A 21,825-nucleotide genomic window follows, 5' to 3' on the forward strand; every position below is an offset into this window, starting at 1 on the left:
AAATGCATAATAATTAAGTCATGGATGTGCATAGACAAGTTTTATTTTTGTTGTATTAATGAAAATAAAATTAGAGTTGGAAGTAAATCAAAATTAATAATTGAACACTTTAGTGACAATACCAACCATTTGATCAGTCGAAAAAAAATTGAAAGAGTAGCAATGAATTGAAAATTAAAATTTTCTCGGTAAAAAAAAAAATTTTGATGTTTTCGAAACAGAGATGTAATTTGCAAATTTGAAAAAAAAAAAAAAAAAAAAAGAAGAAGAAGAAAAAGAAGAGTACATATATATATTGAACGGGTCAATCTGTCCGGCCCGAAATTATTCGAGTTCGGGTTACAGGAGAGCCCAGTTCTAGACTGACAACTGGCCGGCCCAACCCAACCCAACCCGACTTTGGGTTGAGTTCGGGTTGGGACGGGACTAGTTTGGGCTTGTCCAACTTACACTCTTAATTTTTGTCGTAATTTAATACGATACTTGAGATAAATATCTAACGGTCTGAATCAAAATTTATTTCCAGTATAATTTTATTTTATGGAATTTTCTTATAAAAAAACAATAACATCACTTTAGTATTAACTACGCAATGATTGAATTTGTGTATTAAACTATCATGTATATGCTATGTATATAAAATTTTACCTAATGCGTACCTATTGGATTATTGAATTCAACATGATCTTTCAGTATGCTTGAACCCCTTTGTCATATGGTCGTCTCGAAATTTTTGAATCCAAAACTCAATTCAGGTTGATACTGAACAAAGGTGTTAAACACACTCTTGATATAAATGGCAACAACTGAATTTAACCTAACTATCCCAAAACCAAGTCTAATTAGTTTTGATGATGCCCATCATGGTTTATCATGGCTATGATGTCACATGAATTTATTCCTCAACATTATAAAATACGTTCAAGGGAGTACACATATATTTTGGAGTACTTTGCTTATATATTACTCCACTATGCTTATGGGGTGCTTGCATAATAATAATAATAATAATAATAAGGGTTAATTACAACGATACTCCTTGAGATTTGTCATATTGACAGTCATGTACAACTTAATCCCTTTTTGAACAAAGACACCCCATAAGTTTGCAAACTTGAACAATGACACCCCATTTTTAAAAAACGGAGCCAAACACAGCCTTAGGTTACATGAAATGTCTAATATGCCTTCAGATATATTTTCATCCTCACCTAAAATGACCAAACTACCCTCTCATCTCATCTCTCTCTCTCTGTCGTTTCTCTTTCCGTCTCTCTTGACCAAACACAGCCTTATATGAATAAAATATTTGACAAAAAAATGTGTTCCATAGCTGTCCACCCAAAATGCACGGACGGTGAGGACGGGCTGGTTTGGGCAAGGTGGTGTCGGCGATGGGCTGTGGGGAGGACTCAGCTGTGATGGTCTAGTTCGCGACGAGATGGCAGCGGTGGTGGACTCAGCCGTGTGAATGATGGCGAAGGCGACTTGCGACTGTGGAGAAGGCGACGACCGTGGAGGAGTCGGCCGTGAAGAAGAAGATTGGTTTTGATGGAGGCGGCTGTGAGCTTGGTTTTGATGGCAGCCAGCTCGGATGGTGGGGAAACGGGGACGGCAGACAGCTGGGCCGTGGGCGACAGGCTGGTTCGGCTCGGAACGGCGATGGGCTTGTGAACCTCGAAGTGGAGATGGGCTGGCTGTGACGGCGATGGACTGGTTGCAGCTTCGGCTGTGAGCTTGCGGATGATGGTAGCAAGCTCTCTCAAACCCTGTACCCTCTCTCTCTAACATCTCTATGCTCCAAGCAAACAACGACAAGAATGGAATATGCCGGAAAAAATGGAGTTCTCTCTACCCATCCACCATCATCTCTACACACTACGCACTACCACGAGTAGACTACCGAAAAAAATGGGTCACAACCATTAGAGAGGGCTAGAACGTGACTTAAAGGTCATGACAGGGGGCATGAAAAACTTATTCCACGTACAGAACAGGAATCTACTGAGTCCTAAGGTCAAGTCTCCTAAGGTTTATTCCTTCTGCTATCCGTGTGAGTAGCTGGAGGGAGACTTTTATCTGTGCGATCGATAAGCTAAGGCCCATCACTATACCAGAAATTCACTTCTACTAGTGGATCTTCCACGTCGCCCTTACCCTTTTTCTTTGGATTTCCAGCGCAAATACTCAGTCAGATCAGGAACCTTCAGTTTTGAGTGCTGTTGTTTGATTTTATCTTTTCTGCAAAAAAAATTTCACCCAAACCCTAGCTCCATCTATCTTCAAATTGACTCAATAATCTATATTACACTAACTAAAATATTGGGGCTTTGTTTCTAATCATCAAATAGACCATATGTGACTCAAGGATGGTAATAGATTGCGGCTGTGGATGGCTCGGATGAGGGTGACAGCGGGAAGGTGATGAGCTCGGTTGTGGGCTGTGGCGGCTTGATAGACGGTGGGGAAGAAAGGCTCACAGGAATGGGAAAGAAAATTTGGAAGAAGGAATTTTTTGATTGAGGGTAATTTGGGCATTTTACGTGGTCAAAAAGGTAAACATGTACTTTCATCATGTTTGGGGTATCATTGTTAAGTTTGCAAACTTAAAGGGTGTCTTTGTCTCAAAAATGACTAAGTTGTATATGGCAAACTTCAGGGAGTGTTGTTGTAATTAATCCTAATAACAATAAATGATGGTCACGTCGATCAATAATAATATGACTTTTATTTTTACTATTTTTTATAAAGCAAATATAAATCTTTAAATAATGCAGTAATGTACTATTTTGAAAGATCAAATATGTGAACACTTTGGATTTATAAATATCTCACTCAAAGGTTATAATTACGTGTAAATTATGATTGATCCATATATAATTCAATTGTTGTATATGAAACTACAATGATTTCAAAATTTTAAACTAGCGGAAGCTCCAGTCAACAACAATATGATTCCCCTCTCCTCTAAATTAATTATATATCATATGTTTGTTTGTGAGGAGGTTTTAATCCAAAATGTACTACAAATTCACACAAAAACTTGTATATGCATGTTTTTATATGTTCGATCACCATAAATGTATATGCATATACATGTGGAGGCTCCAATCTTGTCTAAAATTCAATAAAATGCCTTAATGTAGGTTGTAAACTATCAGTGTCAAACAATAACCTATATTATATAATCAACTATGGAAAATGACCTTTTGCAAAGGCTAGGTTGAAAATCCATTTTACTTGGGCTCCGTTTGTTTGGATGTAAAATACTTTTTAGAAAATATATTTTTTTATTTTTTAGTATTTGATTGTCGTAAAATATTTATGGAGAAAAAAAATATGTTAAAATCTAACAAAAATAACTTATTAATCAATTTTCGAGAAGTTATTTTACACGTCTCACCCAGTCCTAAACCTTTTCCGAGCTCCAAAAAATAAAAACAAACAGAGCCTTCGGGTCCATTTGGATCGCGATAACGCTATATGTTATGGTTTGGTATGATATGAAAACAACTGTTTTGTTTTTGATAATTGTATATAAAAAAACATGAAAACGCGTTTGGTAATGTCATGCGTTTTAAGGAATCTGAAAACAAAACACGTTTAGGAAGTTAGTTTTATTGTCAAAAATTCTGAATCAATAACAGGATACGTGTTTTGTAAAGACTGTTTTGTTTTTATTTTGAATAATTATATATATGAATACAATTATAAGTTTATATGTAATAGTCCATTTTTTTTTTTTTATAATTTGAGACAATTTGTTAAAATAAAATATAAAAAAATATATATCAAAACATTAAAAAGAGTTGGGAAAAAAAATTATGAATAAATTTACATGTATAAATAAGATCATGTGGGATATTTATGAAGCATAAACATGATTAGAGACAACCAAATTACAAATCTAACTTTGTAATAATCTTTCAATGAGAAAATCTTTACACTCCATTATCTTTTTGTTTTGGCTTTGTGATGACCTTGTGGACGGGTGTGCCGTGGGCGGGTGCGAGAGACACTGTCAGGCTACCACACTGGCGAGCTACGGGTGCATAGTCCCACATCGCCTGGGTAGAGGAAAGGTGAAGTGCTTATATGTAAGTGTGTCACCTCCAATTGGTATGAGGCCTTGTGGGGTGAAGCCCAAGAGTAAAACCGTGCGGGTTCAGGCCCAAAGCGGACAATATCATACCATATGGTGGAGTGGGTCGTTACAAATGGTATCAGAGCCTGACCCAGCTGGAAATGTGCCGATGAAGACGTCGGGCCTCCAAGGGGGGTGGATTGTGATGACCTTGTGGGCGGGTGTGCCGTGGGCGGGTGCGAGAGACATTGTCAGGCTACCACACTGGCGAGCTACGGGTGCACAGTCCCACATCGCCTGGGTAGAGGAAAGGTGAAGTGCTTATATGTAAGTGTGTCACCTCCAATTGGTATGAGGCATTCTGGGGTGAAGCTCAAGAGCAAAACCGTGCGGGCTCAGGCCCAAAGCGGACAATATCATACCATGTGGTGGAGTGAGTCGTTACAGGCTTGCACTCCATTTAACTTTGTTTTGTTATATATATATATATATATTATATAAATTCATTATGAATGAGAGAGAGAGAGAGATCCTTGTAATTGAAACTAACAAGAAGCAAAGTCAAAACGTTAATCTTCTTGAATTGGTCAGAGTTGAGGTTTGGTGGACATTAAAGCTTGTGAATAGGTTTACTTCAGTAAGATTAGTTTGAAATTTTCGAATAGAGATCTTTCAAAGTACTAATATTTTTATTGTTAACTCATGAGACCATTTCCCATTTTCTTGAGTATTTATTTTGATAACCAAACAACCTGCTAGAAAAATTATTGTCATCCAACCAAACAAGTACTTGAAAATATTTTGTAAGATTTTAATCAATCATAAATAACACACCAAACCACAAGTTTTTTTTGTACATCTGAAACTTAATAAATTGTTGTTGCACCATTCACATATATACTTGCACATATAGAAAGCTAGAAATTCCTTAAAAATAGTATGTGTGTAGACACACACTTCATTATACTTACATAAAATGTACACACAACTGGAGATCACTAAAATTCATTTCATAAAATGTACACACACTTTTTTATACTTGCATAGGCCTCCATTTGATTAACTTAGAGATCACTAACTTCCTGGAGTTGCAGCAACTGGAGAATGCTTCCTATAAATCCCACTGGTGCCACTGCCCACAACTTACTACCATGTCCTTCAATATAGTGCCAGTTCTTCCAAGAGCATATATGGATTACATGGTACTAGGTTGACAATAGTTTATGATTTAGCAAAAAAGGATATAAGGAAGCATTAAGAAAAAAGAAAAAAAATAAATTTTAATGTAAAACAAGACATTACCTATAGTAGCAAAATATAAAGCAGAGTTAGGTTTTCCCATGGAACGGCTGCATTCTACTAAGCCTTGAAACAACAAAAATCCATTTCAAGTTCCAAAAATCAACCACATGCCTTTTTGGAATCAAAGGTTTTTTTTTTTTTCGAAAATCCAACATGATTTCCCCTTAAAAATGGACATTTACAAAATTGAACCTAACACAATAAACATAAGGGACACCGCCCACAAAATTAATTCAACAAGGGACACCACTTACAAAATTAATTCAACAAGGGACACCGCCCACATAATTAATCCACAAATCCAAGTAAAATTGCTCGTTCTCCATCTAAACTACTCCAATAAGCAGAAGATATATTTAACCTTTTTTCAGGCTAATTAAGTTGCAAATTTGGAGTGTAAATGACCTCATGCAAAACCAAACACATGAACAACATTAAAGAAAAACAAAATAACACATGGTAGGAATGAAGTAATTAGAAGTACTAAGCAACATATGTCTAACCTTTTTTCAGGCTAAGTTGCAAATTTAGAGTGTAAATGACCTCATGCAAAACACATAAACAACATTAGAGAAAAATAAAATAACACATGGTAGGAATAAAGTAATTAGAAGTACTAACCAAGATATATCTAACCTTTTTTCAGGCTAAATTGCAAATTTGGAGTGTAAATGACCTCATGCAAAACCAAACATATGAACAACATTAGAGAAAAACAAAACAACACAAAAAAAATTGAACTATACACATGGCTAAATCCACACTGATCAATGTGCAGTAATTATGAACCGCTCGCAAAAAAATATCTAGCACATTAATTTGAAAAACATAAAATATGTACTCACTAAGTTCATAGAATCTCATTAATAAATGTAAAGAAGAGAAAACAAAATAAGAAAAATGAAATAAAATCATATATGAGTGCAAGAAGAAGTAAAATCAAATATCATGTATAATTTTTTCCTTTGAATAAAGTAGAATAACAAACTTTGGATGTAAAATATCATGTATAATTTTGCAGTTGCTTAAAATTTCAAAATGAGAAATTTGTCAAAATTAATGATGAGATAACATATGCTCCATAATGTTTAGAACTGTACTTCACAGTAGAAATATGATCATTCAACAGCTTCATTTTCCCCTTATTGAGGTCACTGGCACAATGAGAGAGAGAGAAGGGGTGAGAACGTATTGGCAGAGAAGGGGTGAGAGGTGTTAATGGAGTGGAAGGGCCAGAGCTATCTGTGTGGACGACCACACAGATATAGATGAGCTGTGATGTGTGTTGTTGTGTAAAATTAAATGTATTATATAGCCATTATACATACATATCTCAGGTGGACTTAATTAGACAAATCTCAGAGGTCGATAAAGCACCTTCATACAAATTCTTCATACGGAAATACATACCTTATAAATTCAGAAGCTTTAAGCGTTTCAATCGACGCGCACCTGAACCTGAGAAATCAAACACAAAAACGATATAAAACCGTCAGATCCTCTATCTAACAACTACGAACTAGGATTTCGGTGGAAGGGATAGAATCGACTCACACACCTGAGATAATAGACATGATTGGCCTGTTCGAGAAACACAGGGAAACCTTCGAAAATTTGCACTCCAAAGCACGAACTAGGGTTTCGGTAAAATCGCTTCACACACAAATCGGTCACAGAATAGAGATGGACGAAAGCAAATACAATGGAGATTGCAAAGAAAAACCTTGTACGATCATGGATTTGTCAATCTTGAAGAAAATCGACAACACCCAACCTTCGTTTCAAAGGAATCGCCCCTCAATCGCCTCCGGAGTGCAAAGACGAAGAGAGAGAAATATTCTGCAGAAATGAGCTAGGGTTTCTAAAATTAGGTCTTATACGTGATATGCTGCTACAGTATAACTTGATATTGGTTTGGACCGGCTATTTTTGGTTTGGGCTTTTGGTATGGCCGCTACAGTGTTGAAAATACCCAATATCACCATTTTGGTTATATGGGTTTTGAGGCATTTTGGTGATATGGGTTTTGCCTCAAATCTCAAAATGATATGGACCTGTTCAGAAACATATCAGCCCACACCAAATGAGATATGGGCCCAAAACCAAAACCAAAAACATTTTGGCCTTCCAAACGGGCCCTCATTTAAGAGAATTAGATGATCTGTTTTGAAAAGAAAAAATTCTTCTAAGACTAGGTAATTGAATGAATGCAATCCACACTTTGGCTTAGTACCAGATGCGGTCAAAAGTTCAGAACATGTATTGTAAATTGTATATTCTTTCGTCACATTACTGCATATATAGAAGTTACAAGTAGGAGACCTCTGTACTAAAGAAATAAATATGTAAAATAAAATATGATCGGCCCTGATTGTCTTGAAAACTGAACCAACAAAATTAGTAACATCAAAATAAGTGTTTCACAGAAAATACCAAAAATCATCTCCCATTGTCACTGACAATTAGGATTTGATTAATGCGATCGAAGACAGTCATCAATAGATTGATACAACATACTGATTTATCTATTTCCTCACAATAAGTTTTGCTCTTGCATGGCCTTCACTTATTTGAAATTGATCCCCCAAGCCAAGATGAGCCATTAACAACCAAATCAAAGTGATGAGCTCTCCACCTCTACTCAGAAGCTGAGCATGAGTATTTGCTCTGCAATGACTCGCAGCGTAAGACAACAATTCTACCCACACCCTGCTGATTGTTTCCCATTTATCTCTCTCTTTCTCATCCAACTTCTTCAGCTCTTTAGCCAGCATGCATGCATCAAACAACACAGATTTGCTTCTATCTCCTTTCACAGTAACTGGTTTAACTTCTGTGTTAACATCCAGTATACTCTTGCAGGCGCTTCTCTGTTCCTTATCCTCTTTTGATTTATCTCTGCAGAAGAATTTCTTAACAGAAAAGATATTTGGAAAGATTCGAGTCTGTTCCTGTCCCTGTTCTGATCTCTTTCTCTTAAAGAATTTCTTGGTTTCTGCGCAGGTATCTCTGAATCTTATTTGCCCAATACCGGCCACTGCAGACATCATTGTTGGCTGCATAACTAGAAGATATAACATGTAATCTGACAGGAGCTTCGAAAATTCACGATACTTGTTAGAATCATTGCCTTCACCAGTATTGTCACCAGCTTTGCCTTGACCAGCATTTCCTGCACCAGTTATTTTTTTGGGTAAATACAAGCAACAACACTGTGGTGAACTCTCGTCTGCACCAGTATTTTTATCAGCATTTCCTTCATCAGTAAAATCGTCATTGTAGCAGAGTTCAGTTGCAATGTGCCATAATAGAAGGCTTTCATCATAATCCACGTCAACAATATAAGGAAGTAAGTTGCCGCGATCTTTAATCCGAAGAATCCAATCACCTCTGGCTGAAGATATCTCCTTGGCAGTTTCTAAATCATCTGCCATCTCAGATTTCATTTTCAGCTCCTTGAAGATGAAGTCTCTTAAACCTTCAGTGAATGGTTCCCTCTGCACATACCTCAGCCCATCTAAAAAGTTAGTAAGGCCCAAATAACCAATGAGTTTTTCTTTCATTTTTGAACGTTGATGCAGGCAATAATATATTAAATTGTATTTCGAGACAGATTCACACCACCTGCGGCGCAAGACTTTCATAGGCCTTGAGGGGTCTTTAAACCACCTTCCCCTCTTCACTGTTATCAAGAATCTAAGGATTTTAGCAGTAAAGGATTTATCCTCGGAGTAATCCTCGGGTGACTTAGCGAGGGCAATAATGGTCCAATCAGAGAAAATGAGCATGAATAGGGCAATTGTATCCAGGGCCATGGCACCACCGAGCAACGCGTAGGTAATTTTAACATCAAACGCATGGAATCCCTCCTTGTTATCAGAATGGAAGAGTACAAGGGCTACAACAACTGAACTGAAGGAAATAAACCTGCAAATATATCCTAATTTGCAATGCACCACACTGATCTTGGTGTATAGAACTTCATAGATGAAATTCAGTTCGACCTCTATCACTTTAAAAGCATCTTTTGCTGTTCTTTTCAGGAAGAAGTCTCGGCTTTGGTTGCGCTCACGAAAGCTGAATATGAGATCAACAATAAGCCCCTTGAAAGTATTAAAAAAGCGATACGCATGTTGCACCACTTCTAGGTCGGTCAAATCAGCTACTTTGGCTGCAGTGGCAGCTTTGATTCCTCTATCAGGTTCTGCAATCATCACAATCCGTGTTGGAAGTTTTGATTCTTTCTTTGAAAAGTATTCATCCATGAGCTTTGCATAGTCAGGCCCAGGATCAGGCTCAGTAAGCATGGAGTCCCGAAAACTACCCAAGCTTGCGAGATACAGAGAACGTGTACGCTCAGAGTACTTGATAATTCCTGCCATAAACATGAGCATTGTTGGGATCCATAGGTTGTTTCTGGGTAGCGATTGAAAGAAGACATAAACAGCAGCCACACACTGGAATATAAGGCCAAGCAAGTGCCTGAGCCACAGCTCATTATCCTCAAGAGCAAAAGCAGTTATGGTATCCGGGCCACCAAGGTGTACCAGGAAAAATGGAGCCCAAAATGCCAGAAGGTCTCCATTTTTCATAGGACCAGAATTGTTGCCTTGGCTGTTGGAAATGAGTCCAACAGCAAAATTTGCAGCCCAGTCTGCAAGCAAGTATGCCAACCAGAGGGGCATGATTATCCAATTGTTTGCCGTTCTCTTTCTCAAGGGGGAAATCAAAATTAAGAAGGTTTGCAATGAAAGGCTTAATATAATGAAGGCTCGGAGATCCCATAAATCCCAAAACTTCTTCCATGGGAGGTTCATATCCTCCTTTAGGATTCCTCTTCTCTTACCCTGGTGAAGCAGAACCTTCTTAGTTCTTGAGATGATACAGATCACAAGCAAAACTTAGTGAATTTACACCTAGCCTTCAAAGAAAATGCATTCATTGTCAGCGTGTATACAGCATATACACCAAACGCATTCTACAAATAAAGCCAATTCACGGCTTACAATTTAAAATCACTATTGTTGCATACAATATTCAGTCAACATTGACGAATAAAATTATAGAGTCCATGTTCAAAATTTCTTGATAATATCAAAGCCAGCGGATTTCATGACTCATTATTATAAGTGACTGTAGCAGTTAGTGAGAAACAAATAATGTGATGTTGTGGCCCGAATTTGGTTCTAGGTCGTGAGCCCTAATTAGTACTATCTTATAGCCTGATATATAAGGGCGTTTAGGGTTTGGAGTGGGATGTTGAGAGACACTGACAATCACAAAAAAGAGAGCGAGAGTGACAGTGAGAGTGAGAGCTAGGATTTGGGATTGAAACTTGTAAGCGCGTGTTTTTCTCATAGAAAATTTTTGCCGGATCTTCACCGTAGATGTAGGCTTCACCAAACCATGCTAAATCTTTGTGTGGTGTGTTTATTTTATGTCGTGTCTCTTGGTTGTTTCTTGGATTTGCCGCGTTTGTTGTAACAAATAGTATATTATGAGGACATATTTGGAACAAAAAAAAAAAAAAAAGACCTGGACAGCTAAAAATCACTAGCCTTCTTAGAACTGAAAATACATTTTTCTTTTTTCACTCTGGGAAACTAGAAATACAATGACTTTACATTGTTTGACGCAAAATTTGAAAATTTTATGATCTTGGAACTCAGCTTTTTTCTAAAAATATATCAAAAAGAAGGTCGGGAGCATTAGCTGCCATTTGAACAGAAAAAGAAGATAGCACAAATAAAATTCTCAGAATTATATGCTACTGAGAAAGAAGAAAGGGGGAAATTTTCATATGCATGATCTGGAATGTTGACTTCTTAATTTTTTTTTCTCCTAAATAATTCCAGGTGCTTGACACCATCAAAGTTGCGAAAACCTCAGGTACCTACAAAATTATGGTATTGCTAGAAGATCTTAATCCTAGATGGACAGTATTATATAAACCAAGGTCTATTCAAGAAGTTCACATTGAAACATTTCCTAAATCCTGGAAAATCTTTTTAAAAGCTTCTCTTATATAGCCATAAGAGCCGGGGAAAAGGACTAGGGTCTTATGAAGTGCTTAAATGGCTTAGGAAATTGAACAGTATCTACTTCTTGATCGTTGTGAGGCTACCAAATAATGGGGTCGACTGAACAGTACCTAGTGGCCAATTTAGTTCCCCTGTACACCCATTTTCTAGGTTTGAAGGATTTGCTTCAAAATAAAGAAAGTCCCCCAGCTACTGATGTATCATTGCTGTGAATTCATCGAAGAGTTTCATTAATGTACGAACTGCCAAGACTTTAATCACGAAGAATTGGAGCAGTCAACATTACCAGAAAACAACTTATTGTGATTTCCTACAGTTTGTCATCTCCTCTAGGTCTTGTTTATAGTTCTATCAGGTTGAGTGTGCAAAAAACATTTACTGGTATTTCAATAGTTAATTCAGCTCGTCTATGGAAAAAAATGTGGTTGAATTAAAAACATAAACAAAGAAAGAAATAAAGTAGTAAGAGCTTAAACCTAAGTACTTCATTCAGGAAGTCCTTGTAGGCGGATTTCTTCTCCAACTGAAGGCAATATCCTTCTCTCAAATCATTTGTTGAACTTTCTCTTGATCGGCAACACTTCAAATCTGCAACAAGACAAATCTTTGTTAAAAAAAACACATGGACAGCAGAAATTTACCTAAAGTAAAAACCTGAGTGACCTCAAGTCAAGACTCAAGAGAAGTACCTCGGATGTGTTTATAGATAGGAATGTCTATACAAAATTAGCAGAAAATCATAAAATTGGTATAAACCCATCGCCCCCTCCCAACTTTATCCAATTTCTTCATTTAGCCTTAAGAATCTAAGTAACTTCTGATTGTGATTTTTATTTATGCTGGGTGCTCTACTTATGGCTTTAAGATGACAGTCACTGATAGTTACTGTAAAATTTAATCACTTCAGTTCAGGTACTTGACTCACATCTCAGCTTGGTTGACAAAAGCAATTTCTCCCAGATTTTTGTTGTGGCCACAACTTTTCTGGCAGTAACACCTCAGGATCCAGCATCAACAGAGTGACTGGTTTCTTTTCATTGTTAACTAATCAAAGAATCTGGCATTAAGCTTCGGTTCATTAAAGTATTTAATCATCTTTTTTTATCTCACATATTTTATAAGTATTTGACATGAGCATAAACAAAATAAATAAATAAATATATCAGGTCATACCCAATGCCTGTGTTGTAAATGGGATTCTTCATGCTCAAGGTTTGTCACATCTTTTTCCAAATAAAGAGGAGGCCAAGAAAGTAAAAGCAAAAAGAAAAAGAAACAGACATATGAATGATTGGGTCCATGTTCCATCCAATAATAAAAAAAGGCCAGTGTTGAATCCAAGCAGTATATCATCTGTAAAACATATGAAAATAATAATTACACCTTACTTTATCAAGAATAATTATTTTCAAGTCTCTATAACAAGATAAATTGAGAACAAATAAACCAGGTCATGCTCAAAGCGTGTGCTGTAAATGGGATTCTTCATGATCAAGGTTTGTCACATCTTTTTTCCAAATAAAGAGAAGGCTAAGAAAGTAAAAGCAAAAAGAAAAAGAAACAGACAAATGAATGATTGCGCCCATGTCCCATCTAATAATAGAAAAAAGGCCAGTGCTGAGTCCGAGCAGTATCTCATCTGTAATACATATGAACATAATTACATTAGAGTGATACTCACCTTACTTTATTAAGAATAATTATTTTCAGATCTCTATTCAAAGATAAATTGAGCTGCATTTGTGATTGAAAAATATTCATGGGAAAATGATCTGGGTGGGATTGTGGGTTTAAAATTTATGTTAACTTACAGGTATGATAATATTAGATGGGTTTTGATTTCAGAAAGATTTCACATCCTAGCTAGACTGCAAAAATTAGTCTTTTAATGTATTAAACTAGGCAAATCAATCGACGAGTGTGACATCGATCCAATCGCACATGATAGAAGTAGGAATGCTATGGACAAGTCTCGACTATGCCAACCCGATCTACTGAACACAATTACGACAGTCACTGTTGTGGTGACTGTCTAACACAATTCTCCTTCCGGAGACTGGAGGCTCCATTCTGAGTCTGCTAATTCCAAATTTAAGTCTACCCAAAGTTCACATCCCCATACTAATTTTAAAACACAAGTCATGATAATTAGAAATTACCTGAGGTTAAAACCCATCTTTTATAATTCCAAGTTTGTCACTACTTTAGAGTAAAAAAGGGGTATTTACAACTGAAATAGCTCAGGGATATGAGTAGGTACTGAAATTGCTAAGGGAAAATGAAGAACAGTTACATTTTCCTTGACCTCCAATATCATGATTTCAACAGGTTCTTTATCCTCAACACGCTAATACTGCGGTGGTAGTGCTGGAGACGTTGCTTCCCAACAGAAATGTCAATGGGTTCAAGCCAACTTGGACAATCAGGATGCAAAATTGGCATTTGTCCAACACAAGTGCATGTGTAACTCGTTTCATCGGAACTCAATAAGAGCTTCAACCCAAAATTTAAGGTCAGCTTAATGGAAATGGTCTCGGCAGCACTAGACTACCAACCAACCACCACAGAGATAAGAATATCAACCCTGCCAGTGAAGTCAATAATAGAAAGGCTACTCTAATGGGCTGTCAATCTTTTCCCTTACACATCCACATGAACAAGCATAAAATTCTTTAAACCCAAGAAAAATAAATAAGTATAAAATTCTTGCGGTTCATTTGCTAAACTTGATCTCATTATTATGACTACTAATATTTTATTTCTTCCTTTGGTAAAATTGATTTCTGACGTTCCACACTCTGTAAAAGTTTCTTTCCTTTATTACTATTATTTTTTTAAATAAAAACTAAAATCCTCATCTTTTATTTGTGCTGTTCAACTAAATCATTGAATCTTCGATTGCTTCATATCAAAGTCTAGATAAATGCTCTTTGTTTCTTTTCAAATTGAATTTGTATTCAGAAAGTAAACACAAGGCTCTGATAGATCAATTCTATAGATACACTCATCTCAAAAAAGATTTCACATGGATTTGGTGTAACAAAAACAGACATGTAGCTTATTGCGGAGATGTGTGCAAGAAAAAAATCACCAATTTATGAAACCCACAAAAATTATTCAGATCAAGAATTAAGAAACTAAATTGAAACAACATTAGCCAGTATCAAATAACATATGAAAAAATACAAATTCATACAAATTCATGATGCGATTTCTTGCAACTGACTTGATTTCTTTTTTCTGTCAATCCACACTCCCTTCTCATCGCATGGGAAGAAAGCAAGTTTGGGGCATTTTACTTTCTCCAAGTAAATCAAGTTTGGAAACAACTGCTGCACTTCTCTCCAATCCATCTCTAATTCATTCAAGTATTTGAGCCGCAATACCTCAACTTTCCACTTGTGCTCTACTGGCATGACTATTCCCGTTTTGTCCTGAAACTGACCCAGGTCAGAAAATTTCCCTCCCCTAATGTAGAGTTTCTCTAGGCCTTTCAGATTGGCAGGCATCAGCCAACTGGGTGACATATTCATAGGGTAACACTGAAGATCCAGTTTTGTGAGCTGTGAAGGAAGTGCCCGTGGTTTATCAGAAGCTGCTGTTGCTTCTGCGACTGTACTATCGCCTTTCTTTGTGATACCTCCTTTCTTCTCTTCAGTCAGAGTGTGTGCAGCTCTCGTCTTCAAGACACCACTCTCCTGCTTAGCCTTCTTGCCTTCTTTGGCTTGTGAACAGCCTTTATTTTCTGGGTTCATGTTGTCTGGTGCTGTTGATTTTCCAGCATCCTTCCCTTGTTTAGCCTTATTGTCTTCTTTGGCTTGTGAAGACCATTTATTTTCTGGGTTCATGTTGTCTGGTGCCGAAGATTTTCCAGCACCTTTCGCTTGCTTAGCCTTCTCGTCTTCTTTGGCTTGTGAAGAGCCTTTATTTTCGTTGTTCATGTTGTCTGGTGCCGTTGATTTTCCAGCATCTTTATTTTCTTGGTTCACGTTGTCCGGTGCAGTTGATTTTCCAGCATCTTTCCCTTGCTTAGCACTTTTATCTGTTTCATCTTCTAAAGAGCCCCGACCCCATGCTATTGTCAGCTTGGAAAGCACTTGAAATCCTTGAAAAGCATAAAGATCTGAATCTGGGAAGTGCTTCAGACTTGTGTATACACTCAATTTTTTCAACTTAGGCAATTTTGCCAAGTCTTCAATAGTACATATTTTGCTCTTGGACTTTCCAACAAAGAATCCCTTGAGAACTTGGAGTTGGGAGAGTGATGCAAGCCCCCTTGGCATCTGATCTAGCAAGTAACACTCGGACATGTCCAAGTGTGTCAAACTCTTGAGCGAGCCAATTCCATCTGGAAGTACTTCAAGACTATGACAGGCTCTGAGATCAAGGATCGTCAGATTCCTAAGCCTTGAAATGGACTTGGGAAGCTCTGTAATTCTAGAAACTCCTTGAAGGCTAAAAAGTCTCATGTGCTTCATCTTCATCAACCCTTCCAAAAATTTAAGATCATCAACTTCAATGTGATGTGTGGCTGAGGCCTGCCATCTTCCCAAATAAAGAATATTGACATTTATCATCTTCAGAAACCATTCAAGCTTGAATTCAACAGAAGGCTCATTAACATTGAACACCATATGAAGGGGCTCCAAATTCTGAATCTCTATCAACCCTTCACCCGCTAAGCATGCCCGGAGAGAATTGGAGAATTTCCCAGTGACATTCCCCTTTTCATCAAAATCAAAGAACTTGGCCTTCTTGGCGAGCATAATTACTGCAGAACGAACAAAAGGATGCATCTTGCAGCTGTGCACTTCCAGGCTGCGCTTTTCATAGTACGGCTCGATGAAGCCCTTCACCATAAGCTTGTTGAAGAACTCATTGCCCAACTCCTCCGCGGTTTCATTCTTCGGAGCTGGCCCAATCACTGGAATTGGCGGTACCTGTATAAAACCCTCTCCAATCCACCAATAGACCATAAGCCTCTTCTTTATGACAGCATCTTCCGGGAACACTGAAAAACACAATAAACACAGCTTCAATTCCGTTTCGAGGCTATTATAAAGTAGCTGAAAATCTTGAAATGCCGGGCTACACTCGAACAATGGCTCCTCGTACAACTTGGGCATTTTGTCGAGCGACTTGTTGTCATTGCCAAGTTTGACTTTTGCATTGGAGCGCGTGGACTCATCTTTGTTCTTGGAAGAGATCTGCTGCTTCAATTTCGTCACCATCTTCTTGAGGGCGCGAAAGTCATCCCGACTTCCGGTTTCTTTAATCTCCTTGAACTTACTCGAAACCTCCGTGATTTGATCTTTGTAATTGTTGATCGTATCGGAGGTCTTTTCGATGAATTTGAGATCTGAATCGATCCAGTTACGAAGCACCTCAACTTCGTCATGCCCATTTGTGCCGTTGGCATGGCCATCATTGCCCTTTTTGTTGTCTGGTTCGGAGCTTTGGCCCTTGGCTTTGCGATGAGATGAAAAACGCAAGAATGAACACTTGGGTTTGGGAGGATCTGGTGAAATTGGTTTGCGGCTTGCTTCAGTGACGCTTTTTTGATTCGGGGTTGTCGTGATTGCGGCAGATTTGTTCAAGGAAGAAGAAGGAGCACTAGTGTCAGGAACGATTTCGTTTGGAGAAACTACAGATGAAGATGAAATGTGTTCAGCTGACATTGTGTTAGAAGGGGGAGGTTCAGTGGCAGAAGCACCGAGAATTTGCTGCATACTAAAATTAAAATATGAGCAAAATTGTAATTTCAACATCATTGTTATGGAGGGAAATTTTTATTTTTTTTCAAAGTTCAAACAACTTTATGAAGTACTTACTTCAAGTAAGGCATAAAATATAAAGCGCTAGGCTGCTTTTAGAATACAGCACTTTATTCCAAAAGGAAAATTGAGGCCCAACATGCAAGTGGGATCTTTTGTACAAAATGGGTAAATAAAAGGCAAAAGTGCAAATAGTCCCCCAAATAATCACAATCGGCATTTTATTTCTAGATTATAAAAATGAACAAATTAATATTATAATTATCTAAATCCGTGCGAGTTAACTTTCGAAATTCAATTTCGGCCTACTTCATTATAAATTTATAAAATTACCCATTGTAATTAAGAAAAAATATAAATAAATAAATAATTAGTGTGAAATATCCTCAATGCCCCTCATGCCCCGCCGGTCCCGTTGATTACAGCAACACCTGAAAATCTCACTCTCTCTCTCTCTAAAAAAAACTCTCTATTTTTTTTTTTTTTTTTGTCTGAAACTCAAACACTTACAATGACATACACAAATTCCACAAAAAGCATTTGCCCCTCTCTCTCTCTCAAATCTGAGCCATGTCGTCGTCTCTTGCAACAATAGCTTCAGCCTCAGCCGCTTTGGGTCACCAGAACTGCCCCCAATTCAAGCTCTTATATATTGAGAGAGAGGGAAGAGAGAGAGAATTGAGATATCAAGAACAAGCGCATGGGTTTTCCACAGTCAAGACATCATCAGCATCCAGTCCACTCCTGAACAGATAATAGCCAACTTTTAGCCCCAAAACAACAGCCACGATCACCCCTCCATTAAATGACATGATTGCCAGCATCAGAAGGTACCCGATTGCCAAGTTGAATCCGAATAGCACAGACAAGATCAACCTATTCGGGTTGGCCCGCCGGTTGGATCTTGATTTTGCAACCAGAGGCGTCTCGATTGACGGCTGGGAAAGATTGGACGAAACGAGTGATCTGAATCTGATCCGTCGATCCTCCATATGCTGGTAGAAGACGGAGAAGATGAAGCATGTGAGTAAAGTGAGTGCGTAACTCGTCCATCAATCGGTCTTCCACGAGTCGATCAAGAGCAAGACGTCTTTGCCCTAGTATATGGTCATGTGCATCATCTTCACCTCCCTTATTATTAAAAAAAGCCTTATCACCTCAACTCGTAGCAAAAAGAGCAATAGAGGACTATCTATATACAAACATACATACATATAATATAGTAGTATATAGATAGAGAGAGAGGATTTGGATTTGGTGGTGGAATGGTAGAGGCCAACGAACTTTTTAGATTGAGTGAAAGAAGAAAGTGTTTGGCTGTTGAGAAATCGGGGAAAATGAAAAGAACAGTTCACTTCTTCCACGGACTTCATTCTAAAAATGAAAATGAATAAATAAATAAATAATAGTATTAATGAGTATTCAAGGGTAATTTTGAAATTAAAAGAAAATGATTGCACTTGTGGGCCGGAAAGTGACTGAAATTGAGCTTCAGGGGTTTAGGGGTTAACTTGCACGAATTTTGATAATTATGGTACTGATTTGTTCATTTTTGTAGTCCAGAGGGTAAACTGTCGATTCGTTATAGTTCAGGGGGTTGTTTGCACTTTTGCCTAAATAAAAAAACTAACCTCTCCTGTGGTTTATTATAATTACAGACGCCCTCCTTATAATTTGAAAAATTACTTAGAACTTCCTTACAAATAAAACTACCTACACGAACCTCTCTTCTGTTACCGTAAACATAATTCGATGATGAATTTTGACTGATATCATGTACTGAATAAATTGAAATTTTCATATTTCCCTTCATTCATCTCCTCTCTCTCACACATATAGATAGTATTACAGTCATTTATCATAACAATTTTAGGGCATTTTAATAAATTAGACAAATCTATTAGTGTATTTGACCATCCGTCACTAAAAGGGAGGTCTGTATAGGTTAGTTTCATTTTTAGAGAAGGTCTGAGTAATTTTTCAAATCACAGAGAAAGACCCTTTAATTATTACAAACCATAGGGATATCCGTGTAATTTACCCAATCAAAATAGGTCCAAAATACAAAACCCTATATGGGTAAACAAGGAAATCGTCATAACGGCTACAATCTAATCAAAGTTCGGTAATTTTCAATCAGAGCTTTATTAGAGTTAAAAGTTGGGTAAAATGCAAAAAAAATAAAATAAAAAATAAAAAATAAAAAAATGCATTATTGATATAGTGTAAAAAAGTCCCTATGTTGTATAAACCCTTTATATATTATCGATTGGGTGCAAATAAACCCTTTTGAGACTTAAAATGACTATAATGTCCTTATGTTAATAGAATAAATTAATATGTTAAAATGTACGCCATGTAAAACAACCATTTTGTCCATTTTTAGCACCTCATCTCTCTCCGTTCTTCTTCCTCTCAGTTTTCTCTCTCCTCTCCTGTGATACCCCAGGGGTATTACATCTCCACCTCATCTTCTTCATCCATAGTTGCGACAAACTACACCACCGTAGCTATGGCACGCCGGACTAAGATACACTGGACCGAGTTTTGAAGATCACTGTGGAACCAACTTCTGAAACGGAAGGAAACTCGTCGGAGGTTGAAGCTTATGTTGGGTCTCGCTTGAGGCTTGCAGGTCTGAGATAAAGCTCACCGGACAGGACTAAAATGAAGCACACATTTTGTCCGTCGTAGCTCGTGGCCAGAAAAGATGGATGTTTCTAAACTGGAATGCGCTGGTTTAGTCACCGTCACCAGAACTAGTCGTTGTAGTTTTTAGAGCTCGCCACTGTGTAAGCTTCACCGGACTGGCTCTATAGACTTCACCGAACTGGGTTTGTGAGCTTTAATTTTGGTCGTTGATGGAGTATGTCGAAACTTCTATACCGTTTGTCACTGTCGTGGTTCATCATTGCTTGTAGTGTCGCCAGACTAAAATGAAGCTTTGCTGAACTTAGGCTCGCCAGACTGAAGTTCTGATCACTCAGATACTTCGGAATAGCTGGGTTTGGTCGTTGTCAACTCAGAGCTCCACACCGGAGTTCATGGTGTTGATAAAACGGGTCTTCACTGTAGCTCGTCGGAGTGTCTGGTTTGAATGAAACATACCGGAGCTGAAACTGAAGCTCATCTGAAATTGAACTTGAGCCCGCCGGAAATGGGTCTGCATTGTAACTCCGACCAGAATAGTTTTTCCAGTGAATCGTCAACCCATGGTCTTCAATGGAGCTTCAACTCTGGTCTTCAATGGAGTTTCAGCCATGTGGTTGTACCGATAGAGAAACTCAATGTTTGAGTCACGATTTGAGCGTGAAGATGATGAAGCTCTCACCGGTGTTGTTGCCGCCGTCGGTGACCACGTTATTCTTTCAACTTCAATTGGCAAATTTAAAAATTATTAAATTTAGCATGGCTAAAGGTTGTGACGAATTGATGAAGAGGAGAGAGAGAGAGAGAATAACGTGGAATTGGGACGTATATAACACTTGGTTTACAAAAACCAATTGGTGGAATTGGGATGAATTGATGAAGAGGAAAGAGAGAGTGAGAGAAGAGAGAAAAGGAGGAGAGAAGAAGATGATGGGGTGGCAGCCTATAATGCCATAATAGTGGTGGGATGAGGTGGCCCGTTGGTGGAGAGGAGAGAGAAGGAAGAGAGAAGATGAAATTATTACGAGGGTAGCTAGGTAAATTCATCACAAAATCTGTTAAGGGAGGGATAAGGGGCAAAATAGGAACAAAAATGATAAAATCGGATTTTCATATTTATTTTTTGCCAAAAAGTTATTAAGCTTATTTGCACATTTTTTAAATACTATGAACTGAAATGCATATTTAAAAAAGAGGAACTAATTGTGCACATAATCTATATTATAGGGAGATTTCTGCACTTAGCTCCGTTTGTTTCGACATAAAGTATTCTTTTTGAAAAATATTTTTCTTTTTTAAGTAAAATATTTTTTTATTGTTACGGTGTTTGGCAAAGACTTACATCGAGATTGAGGTCAAGTCCATCGGGCAGAGTATGTAAAATAACTTGTCAAAAATTGATGGATAAGTTATTTTTGAAAAAATTTAATATTTTTTTTCTTGGTAAATATTTTACAACAACCAAACACCAAAATATATATATATATATATATATATATATATATATATATATATCTATTCTAAAAAAATATTTTACGTCCAAACAAAGGAACTTAACCCTTAATAAAAGTTTAAACTCGCACAGCGTGATCTGGTGGATGCGGCCGAAGGCAAGACACTAGCAAATTCTAGTCGTGAATAATGGATTCTTTCATTGCTCCGGAATGCGATTTCAAGGATCTCATTGATCGATTTGCTCAAGTACTGTGTTCTCAAAAGTCTTAGAATTCGTTTCCATCCATTGCTAATTGTTTAAAAAAGAAAACAAATGAATGTACCAATAACTCCAAAAGACAGTGCTATCAATGTTCGTATCTGAAAGCTGTTAGGTTGCCTATGGAACACGGATTTGGATTCAATAATGAATTTGAAATCCATGGATTTCAAAATTTGTCGGTTGATCTGAAATGAAACAGAATCATCAGAGTGCCATGCGATTTTTCTCTGCTTTATGCATTTTACCATAAAGTTAATG

At 37.4% G+C, this 21,825-nt stretch overlaps 2 protein-coding genes across 5 annotated transcripts; both read right to left on the minus strand.

The window, feature by feature from the left end:
• Window positions 1-7,757: 7,757 nt before the first annotated feature.
• Window positions 7,758-12,581, minus strand: LOC132306693 (uncharacterized). Of its 4 annotated transcripts, none has more exons than XM_059804213.1 (3): window positions 12,353-12,581; window positions 11,904-12,015; window positions 7,758-10,307 (listed from the first exon to the last, which is right to left on the minus strand). In XM_059804213.1, the coding sequence occupies exon 3, from the start codon at window positions 10,201-10,203 to the stop codon at window positions 7,912-7,914; it is 2,292 nt and encodes a 763-aa protein (XP_059660196.1). In that variant the 5' UTR covers window positions 10,204-10,307; window positions 11,904-12,015; window positions 12,353-12,581; the 3' UTR covers window positions 7,758-7,911. The 4 variants fall into 4 exon arrangements, with proteins under 4 accessions (XP_059660196.1, XP_059660213.1, XP_059660205.1 ...); XM_059804230.1 differs by having other exon boundaries at window positions 7,758-10,233; window positions 12,117-12,581; XM_059804222.1 differs by having other exon boundaries at window positions 7,758-10,302; window positions 12,117-12,581.
• Window positions 12,582-17,887: 5,306 nt separating this feature from the next.
• Window positions 17,888-18,193, minus strand: LOC132277527 (copper transporter 5-like). The gene has a single exon (XM_059779381.1). It carries the CDS (start codon window positions 18,191-18,193, stop codon window positions 17,888-17,890), a length of 306 nt encoding a protein of 101 aa, XP_059635364.1.
• Between the last annotated feature and the right edge of the window lie 3,632 nt (window positions 18,194-21,825).

This window comes from Cornus florida, unplaced genomic scaffold (assembly GCF_030987335.1).
Source record: "Cornus florida cultivar Cherokee Brave unplaced genomic scaffold, ASM3098733v1 CherokeeBrave_3.0.0_Hap2_Chr01, whole genome shotgun sequence".
Classification (NCBI taxonomy): Eukaryota; Viridiplantae; Streptophyta; class Magnoliopsida; order Cornales; family Cornaceae; genus Cornus; species Cornus florida.